The sequence below is a fragment of the Miscanthus floridulus genome, chromosome 15 (genome assembly GCF_019320115.1).
Source record: "Miscanthus floridulus cultivar M001 chromosome 15, ASM1932011v1, whole genome shotgun sequence".
NCBI classification, from domain to species: Eukaryota; Viridiplantae; Streptophyta; class Magnoliopsida; order Poales; family Poaceae; genus Miscanthus; species Miscanthus floridulus.
Window position 1 is genome coordinate 77,913,483 of NC_089594.1, and position 9,683 is coordinate 77,923,165.

The window sequence follows — 9,683 nt, forward strand, 5'->3', positions numbered from 1 at the left end:
CTGGCTTAAAGCCAGCCGGCTGGCTTGTTTTTCCTCTCACAGAATCACTGTTCACGTCCTGCCAGAATAGTATTTTTCTCTCATAACAATCAGCCGGAACAGTATTTTTCAGTCCTGCCGAACAGGCCCTTAGTTTCTGATTATTATGGCATCAAAAATAAATAAAAAAACATAATAAACGGTGGGAAAAAAAAAAGACTGAGGCTCTGCTTGTGCCCATGATCTGAGGAACACTACGGAAGGACGTCACATCCTGCAAACTATTTATTTTGCAGTATAAATTGGTATTGTGCTCCTGTGGGGTCCACGCTACTATTTGGTCGGATCTTTGCTAAGCTTTTATAAAAAAAAATCCTCAATTTGTCATAGATAGTTTCCCCTTCAAAAATGATTAGTGTTCTAATAATATCTACAACAACTTTGGTTGTCGTGATAGGGTTATAATTCTCCCAAAATTATAAACATAATGCCACTTGTCAAAACCATTTTAAATTAATCCATGGAGAAGAAGGGAGGTTAAATGTTGGGTAAGTTTTTGTCTAGGAGCTGAGTTAAATGGGCAAAGTGAATTGTTAGTGGTAAAAAATAGGCTCCTTTTAGAACAATGAAACTTAAGTTTTATTGGCTCTTGTTTTACATATAAAATATCAACAAATAATGGAGAGTGAGAAAGATGGGTTCCCCATGCACAAACATTTTTTTTTAACTTTTGATTGAAACAAGGAATGGATATGCTAACTATAGTATGCTTGAAAACAAAATACATAAATCAAAAGACATCCATGGAAAACATATCTTTTTAACTTTGAGAATATATGCGGCCCAAAGAAAGAGTGCAAAAATTTTGTAGGAAAAAGGATGGTACGGACCTATAGGGTTTCCACACTGTGCGAGTTTTTCACATATCACATATTGTTCCCTCCGTCCCAAAACGGATGACAAGGATGACATTTTAGCTACAATTATCCTTTTTCAAACGGAGGGTGTATATAATAACAAACTCAAGAAAAATACTGAAACATATAATAATGCTTCAAAATCATCATGTCCCTTAATTTGGGCATGCGTGTATCTGACATACCTGAAAACTACATACTCCTGTGTATGCAATTACCAATTATTATTTTTTATGCAATTGCCAATTATTAGGCCCGTTCGCTATGCTGAATTTGGCTGAAAAACACTGTTCCGGCTGAATTGTTGTGAGAGAGAAACACTGTTCCAGCTGGAAAAAAAAAAACCCGAACAAATCGGCTTTTGTCACCAGTCGAACAGCACCAATTATTGACCCTGCGCTACATTGTCTTCCTTTAAATATCACTTAATAAAAAAATAGAAATGGAAAAAAAGGTCCGATCGCCCTAATGATGAACAGTAGAGAAGGGCCACATCCTGCAAACTATTTATTTCGCATATTAATATAGATAGATGCAGCGTGTTCGGCTGGTCAGCTTCGACTGGCTGGCTGGTCTTTTTTTCCAGCCGTAGCAGTGTTTTTCTCTCACCAAATTTCATCATAAACAATGTTTTCCGATTGCTACAGTAGCGATTTAATGCCAGCCCAACACTCGTAGACTGAATTGTGGTCCGATAGATCCTGTGAGGACCACGGACGGGCTGCGTGCAATTTGATCGGATCTTTGCTGCGCTTCTGTTGCAGCACAGTGGATGCGCTTTGAAATTGAAATTATGAGTGAATGCGTATGTATGCTCAGCCGCTCATCACGCGTGTATTCCGGCGGCCGGATGATGGGGATGGGCCGGCCGCCGCAGAAGTGGAACTTGCCAAACATGCAGGCACGCAACTGACTGGTTCTTCAAGTGTGTGAGTTGGAGTGAGACGGACGTGACACTAATGTCTGCTTTGCAGATTTGGTGACACTAATGAGACTGAGAGCTTGGATTGGGGAATCCTAATCCCATCAAGTCTTCGCAACAACCGCAGCCTGCAACTGCAGTGGGTCCATATGGCCAACTCGTTGGAAGAATGGGGGATGAGTCCATCAGGGTACAAGTGTACACCTTTACCTATATTCGTTTTTCTTTCCGTGAATTTGTCTAAATACGTGTTTCGTTAAAAGGAAGACAGGATTACGACACTTGATCTATGATCCTAGCAAGCTGGGGGCATATACCAAGACCACGAATCGGATGGCGCAACCAACACGATCCTTACAAGAAGAGTCGTAAGGATCCACGCTAGAGTTCAAGTTATTGTAAGCAAACAGTTTACGCCCAGACATAGCTGAGCGCTAAGCAAAACGACTAACAAAGCAACTAAGCTTTCAAATAGCAGCGGACAACCTAAGCGGCGAAAACACTTTCGCATGGCACACCATCCGCAATAAAGCGCACAACCACCTTTTTCACAACCATGATGCTACGAGCGCCTTGATGAAGACTTGGCCAAAGCACGAAGCTCGATTTCTCGCAATCCTCCTTCGCCCATGGAGTCTCATATATAGCTAGGTGTGCGGGTGGCGGGAAGATAGTTTCATGCCAAAACCAAGGCCAAGAGTGACCTTAGTAGAGCATGGGCGACTGCTTCGAAGCTCGATTGTCCATCACTAAGCAAACATTGAGGGGGAACCTGAAGCAAGTGGACAATGTGAACCTCATTTCCGATCCCCTCCCCCACCTTGCCCACACCAGGAGAAGCTTTGGTTGAAACTAGGGCTACGACCATAGCGACCATCGACCATGGGAGGTCCGGAACAGACAATGGAAGCTTAGCCATCATGATAATCAAAGCTAAAGGGGAAACACAGAGATATCGATTGAGCAGTGACGACGGGCACCCTAACAACCGCCTCAATAGGGGGGCAACATCTATAGGTCTATAATAGATCTTCACAGAGTTTGAGTTCATCATTAGATAACATTCTCAACTCACTCTCCATGTCAAGATGGAGAATTTCCTCCATTGCGATTGCCAGTCAACTCTTGGCAGAGAAAGCTCATCCATCGGAGAAGCGGGACAAGTGAACAAGGACATGCTGGAAGAGGTCTTCGTGGTGGCACGACCATCCATCGTGGCCTTTCATGAGGCACTTCGATGGGGGCCGACAATCCATGGAGCTGATATAGACGAGACTTTTTGGGACGTGGATCTAGGGGTTGCAGTGTCTATAACATTTCATCACGTTCAATATGAAGAGAGATAAAGCGGTATGGAGGGGTGACGGATGTGGCTAGAGACTAGGGTAACACTGGACAGGGAAAAATTTACATATAGCGAGTATCGATACCAGTGTTTATACAGAGCTCGCACAAACCAAAACCCTACATGTCCCGTGCTTGCATATCTAGAGCAGGCAGGCACGGATATCAGCAATTCAGCATCAGTCTGTCACTAAAACAGCAAGATACAACCGATGAGAAAAAGTGTTTTAAATTTATTACTCCATCTATTCTAAATTATAAGACATTTTAACTTCTCTAGACATATACCTTTTTGGTGTGCACTAAAATTAATGCCTAAATACACTATTCCAAAATGTCTTGTAATTTGAAACCGAAGGAATACGCCTTGTCTTATAATCGTGGACCATTAGTGACGTTTCTCGTTGTAGCGTCACTGGTGTTCGCGTCTTCCTTGTGCTTTTTCCCTATCGTCTCGTAGCTGTGTACCGATGATGCTCGTACGAAGCCAGCTGCACTGGTACATAAATCAGCGTGATCACACGGAAAACATGTGCTCAGCGTGCGTGTGCGCTGGATCGGAGAGTGAGTAGACGTACGCGCTCGTGTGCGAGTCCGACATGCACTGGTACATACAAGCAGGCCACACGCCAGCTCTGCTTGTCTGTGGAGGAGCTGTGGAAAAGAAGAAGAAACGCCACCGATAAGCATTCCCCGTCGCTCTCCGGTCTACTTGTAGTTGTACCCGGGACCCGGAGAATCCAGCTCGTCCGTCCACCGCCACTGCTCTTGCCCTCGTTAAAAAGCCCCTGCTGCTGCGCCCCTGCTTGCCCCGCCTTGCTCCTGCTGCAACAAACCCCTGGCTGGCTCTTGTTTCTGGCAGCTAGGCAAGGCAGGGACCAGGGAGAGGGCTCTGCGCTGCAGATTTCATTTCATTTCTGGCTGCACTGCAGCGAGATCCAATCCAGCTCCAGTTCCACGAGCGGATAAACACAGTCAGGTTCTTGTTTCTTCTGTACACTTACTTTCTATGTCCATCTGGGTTTGTGTTTGTGTGTGTTTCCCCTTCCCCGGTCTTTTTCAGTTGGTTGAATATGTCCATCTGATGGATACTACTATGCTACAACTTTGGCCCCGTTGGGTTCGCTAAAAAAATAAGCAAAAATCCCGTTTTATTTGATTTGTTGGGAGAGAAAAATACTTTTTCGGTTTAAAAAAAAAAACTAAAAAGTACGGATTATAAGATATCCATGCTTGAGCTCTCCCCCTCTCCCATCCACACATTTTTACTGTTCATCATCGGCTCTCCTCCCTGTTGCGTGCTTGCTCCTCTGCTAAACGTGATCGAGGTTGAAACAAGACTCGTGTGCTTCTCCTTGCAGCGGTCGATCGAGAGCGTCGGATTCCGTGCTCCGTGGGACTGGGATGCGCTGCTGCTCCGAGTGAGGCGCCCGCCATGAACCAGCAGTACATCCCTGATTGGAGCGGCGACATGGGCGACACCTTCGCGCCATTGGGGTTGGTTCCGATCAGATCATTCTTGCAACAACAAAAGTTGCTGCTTTTGAGTGTAATTATTCCTCGCTCCTCTTTCCGTCCATGGCTGACGCGGTGGGGTGTCGTGTTGTTTGCAGCAGCGGCGACGACGACGGCCTGATCGAGCTGCTGTGGTGCAACGGCCACGTGGTCATGCAGAGCCAGGCGCTGCTGCGGAAGCCGCCGAGGCCCGACAAGGCCGCCGCGCCAGCGGCGGTGCAGGACGACGACGCGGCGGCGGCGGCGGCGCAGGCGTGGTTCCAGTACCCGGTGGAGGACCCCCTCGAGAGGGACGACCTCTTCGCGGAGCTCTTCGGAGAGGCGCAGGCGGCGGTCGACGGCGCCAGGGGGGCGTGCTGCAAGGAGGAGGCGGAGCGCGGGGGCGAGGCCGCGCGCCAGAGCAGCAGGATGATGCCGCCGCCGCTGCCGAGGCCGCGGGACGAGAAGGCGTGCCCGGGAGATGACGGCGGCGGCCCGGACGGTGCCGCAGCGAGGACGTCCGCCGGCTGCGAGGTCACGGAGGGCGGCGAGTCGTCCATGCTCACCATCGGGTCCAGCTTCTGCGGGAGCAACCACGTGCAGCAGACGACGCCGCGCGCCCGCGACGCCGTCACGCCGCCGGGGGCCGCTAAGGACGTCGCCAGGGCCCGCGACGCCGCGACGGACACGTCGTCGGCGACGCGGTCCAGGTCCTGCACCACCAAGAGCGAGCATCGCGGTCCCGGCGCCGCCGCTGCCGCCGCCCACCGGAGCGGCAAGCGGAAGCAGAGCGACGCCACGGACGCCGAGGTACGTTCCCCCGCCACTGCCGGGTGCCGGCCCGGACGCCGTCTTTTCGCACCGCTGCGTCTGCGTCGATCGATGACGGAGTGACACGTTTACGGCCGCGAATGCAGGACGTGGAGTTCGAGTCCGCTGACGTGACGTGCGAGCCGGCGCAGAAGACGACGACGGCCAAGCGCCGCCGCGCCGCCGAAGTCCACAACCTCTCCGAGCGGGTAGGGCCCTTTGAGTTTTGAGTTTTGACCCTCTCCAAGAAACCTCTCTCTGATTTCGTGGCCGGCGGCCATTGCTAACTTTCGTCTGAATTCGGTTCCGGTGCAGAGGAGAAGGGACAGAATCAACGAGAAGATGAAGGCCCTGCAGGAGCTCATACCTCACTGCAACAAAGTAATCACATCACTGCTATAGCTAGATTTGGAGTTCTGTTCATATCATGTCATCTCCAATCCTTGCGATCTGATCTCATATGAATTCTTTCATCGAGTTCTTCAGACGGACAAGGCGTCGATGCTGGACGAGGCGATCGAGTACCTCAAGTCGCTGCAGCTCCAGCTGCAGGTGAGCTTCGGCTTCCTTCCTTCCTTCCTCGTCGCCCCAAAACCAAGCTCCAGCTACCCAAGAACGAGACATCGACCGACGTGTAACGTTTGCATTGTCGCGGCGCACGCAGATGATGTGGATGGGCGGCGGAATGGCAGCGGCAGCGGCGCCGGTGGTGTTCCCGGCGGGGGTGCACCAGTACATGCAGCGGATGGTGGCCGGGCCCCCTCCCCACCACGTGGCTTCCATGCCCGGTATGCCGTTCATGGCGCCGCCGGCCGACGTGCATGGCGCGCCGCCGCCGGTGCCCGACCTCTACGCGCGCTACCTCGCCCTGGACCACCACCTGCCGCCGCCGCCGCCGCCCTTGGTAGCACCACCATACACGGTTCAGCAGCATTGCCTGCAGGGCACGATGGGCTTCTACCAGCGGCAGAACCCCGCGCTGCCGCCGCCGCCGCCGACCGCCGTTCCGGCGGCGTCGCCTTCCGACGGCATCCTGCACAAAAAATACGGTACGCGGCAGAATGTGAATGTGATGTGAAAATCTGTCGCCGTCGGGTCTTTATGCTCGACGATTGTTTCTTGCTCACGCTCAGCCACATGCATTGCATCCATCCATGTCAAACTCAAAAGCTCACCGCCTAAATATCTCTTGGAGATCCTTTTGGATAACTCTGTCATAGAGCTCTAAATTTCTTCATCTTACATGCACTTACTGTAATAAAATAAAATTCAAAATTTTCATCACTGACTTGAATTTCTGTGGTTTTGACTGGATTTTTCAGAGAATTGTGGGAAGCCTGAGATCCAGGGTATGACCGGATGATATGATGGGTCTTCTACATGTATGTATATGTAGTTTAGTAATAGTACTGATGGAGTTTGGTTATTAAGACTTGACCGACTTGATTTAGATCGAGATCGATGCCTAATTAATTAGTCATAGCGAAATTTGAGATTTGTTCAGTTCAGTCCCTTGACTGATTAAGTCAGTTTTTTTCCCTTTCTGTTTGTTTGATAGGCAGAGTGTAATTTTATCGGTGATTGAGATTTGTCAAGTGACGCAATTCTTTCTCACTATATACGCATTTGTTTGCCATTTGAAGACCACCCGAATCTCCCGAAAAAATGTTGATTTGTACTAGTTCAGATTGATGTCAACCGAATTGTGTTGTGTTCCACAACTTGCTGGCCATGTCATAATTAGATTACGTTTTGCCGTTTTGGATAGCAAATATCCAAATTTGCTGCCCAAAGTATCATCTAATTATGACTGGATGTAAATGTGATTAGAATCTTCCCCGCCGCATTTCTAAGGTTATTTCAGGGACCATTGGGGAAATGGTAAATTAAGGTTTGTATCCGTTTGGAAAATGAAACTAGTTCACCCAGAAAAAAAAAAATTGAAGCTCCTACAAAAGGCTGCTGGCCAGGATGCTCATGCTGCCATAAAAGGGCTTATGATTAATATTATTCATGGCTTATCTAATAAAAGTGGCCTACAAGCCACATACAAAACCTAATACTCCTAAATCGGTTTGCTATCATATATTGTACCTAAGTTGAACAGGGGTGTTTGGATCCAGTGACTAAAATTTAGGATGTGTCACATGAGGGTGTCGCATGGGGTGTTCGGATACTAATAAAAAAAATAAATTACAAAATCCGTCAGTAATCCACGAGACGAATTTATTAAGCCTAATTAATCCGTCATTAGCATATGTTTATTGTAGCACAACATAGTCAAATCATGGACTAATTAGGCTTAAAAGATCTCGTCTCTCAAATTAGTCACAAACTGTTCAATTAGTTTCGTAATTAGTTTATATTGAATACTCCATATCAAACATCCGATGGGACAGCGACTAAAGTTTAGGGGAGGAAACCTAACACACTCTAAAATTGTTTACCATTTTTCTTGTTGCGAGAAAGAAAAGCAAAGCTGCTGGTGATGGATGTCATTCATGTCTTTTCCAGTTTCCAAGAAGAGAGGAACATTGCCAATCATTTCTGTGAGCTGATAATCATCATCCATCAATCAATGCTGCTAGTATTAACTTTTTCATATTTGGGGAACAGAATAATAACTCTACTCTATCTCACAAAAGATACAATTCTAGAATAATATTCAGACGAGCCTTTTTAAATTTATATAAAAAATAGTAATATTTAGCATACTAAATACATATTATTAGATTCATCATAGAATATATTTTTATAGTATACCTATTTGAAGTCATTGGTGGTAATATTATTTTCTATAAATTTAGTCAAAATTAAAATAATTTGACTTGGATAAGACCAAGATTTGCATCTTTTATGGATAGATGGAGAGAGTATTTTCTGGTATAAGTATTGCTCAACATCTACTAGTGCTAGCCTTGTGTTGAGCTGAGCTCATGGACCATTCAGGATGGATGGGGCACTCCTGTTATCCTGTCTGCTGGTGACTGACAGATTATGACCGGTGACCACAGTTGAGCTAATGCATGCATCATGCATGGATGTGCCTAGTGTTGCTGGGCTGAATCATGCTCTGTTCCTTGGCAACTTTAGCAGAGTCTAATCCTATCTTGCAGATCAAAAGACAGTAACCTGCACCGTCAAACTCACGACTCCTCCATTCATTCCCTGAGACAAATGAACTAGAGTAGGTAGTAATCTATTCTTCTTAAGGCTACAAGAGTTGGAAACATTTTTCGGATCCTATATATATGCCTGTGGTATCATGTGATTTGTTCTGAAGAATTCGTTATCTTATGAAACTAAAGCCTCTTCCTTCCTTTCTACAAAGTGTGCTTGTGATATCTTCACTTTATTTTCTCTAAAAAAGAAAAAAAAATTAAAGTATGCTTGAGATCATTATCACGTTCCCGTGCCCTTCCAAATCTAAGCTCTCAACTTTCCAGATTTGGTCTTAATTTGGCCCTGTTCATGCACCTAGATCAGGAGACTGTTTACGCATCACTGTGCACGGGTATTTGCCTTTGCCCTGATCATCTGGCATCACCCCTTTTTTTTCCTTTTCATCAACCTTTTTTCCTCTGAAGATCATTGGACTAGGTACCCGGTAGGCCGGTACTACGTGAAAACTATTGACGTCCTGGGTCCTGACTCCTGAGCAGTGACCAGGTTGTGTGTGATAACTGAGGCCTGGTTTAGTTCCCAAAAATTTTCACTCTAAACTATCATATCGAATTTTGCGGTAGATGCATGGAGTATTAAATATAGACGAAAAAAACTAATTGCACAGTTTGGTTGGAAATCGCGAGACGAATGTTTTAAGACTAATTAGTCCATGATTAGCCATAAGTGCTACAGTACTAACATGCGCTAATGATGGGTTAATTAGGCTTAATAAATTCGTCTCGCAGTTTTTAGACGAGCTATGTAATTAGTTTTTTTTATTAGTATCCGAAAACCTCTTCCGACATCCCCGAAATATCCGATGTGACATCCAAAAATTTTTATTTCGCGAACTAAACACACCCTGATAAGCAAGCAGGATCTGATGGCTTGGTCAGAACACAACACAACACTGTCCCAATTGGACACGAACGGTGATTGCGATTCCATCTTGCGGTGTAACACTGTACTGACCTTCTTCGCCGAACAGTTCTTTTATGAGAGACTGAATCTGACGAACGGCAAAGTGGGAGAACAACTCGATAGAAGAAGAA

General features: G+C 46.7%; 1 protein-coding gene across 4 annotated transcripts; it reads left to right on the forward strand.

The window, feature by feature from the left end:
- Positions 1–3,727: 3,727 nt before the first annotated feature.
- On the forward strand, positions 3,728–7,150 carry LOC136508204 (transcription factor PHYTOCHROME INTERACTING FACTOR-LIKE 13-like). 4 transcript variants are annotated; one of them, XM_066502843.1, is made up of 8 exons: positions 3,731–4,141; positions 4,524–4,659; positions 4,779–5,466; positions 5,574–5,675; positions 5,782–5,847; positions 5,953–6,018; positions 6,131–6,515; positions 6,789–7,150. In XM_066502843.1, the coding sequence occupies exons 2-8, from the start codon at positions 4,598–4,600 to the stop codon at positions 6,827–6,829; spliced, it is 1,410 nt and encodes a 469-aa protein (XP_066358940.1). In that variant the 5' UTR covers positions 3,731–4,141; positions 4,524–4,597; the 3' UTR covers positions 6,830–7,150. The 4 variants fall into 4 exon arrangements, with proteins under 4 accessions (XP_066358938.1, XP_066358940.1, XP_066358937.1 ...); XM_066502842.1 differs by having other exon boundaries at positions 3,738–4,141; positions 4,776–5,466; XM_066502841.1 differs by having other exon boundaries at positions 3,728–4,141; positions 5,953–6,515.
- Positions 7,151–9,683: the final 2,533 nt, after the last annotated feature.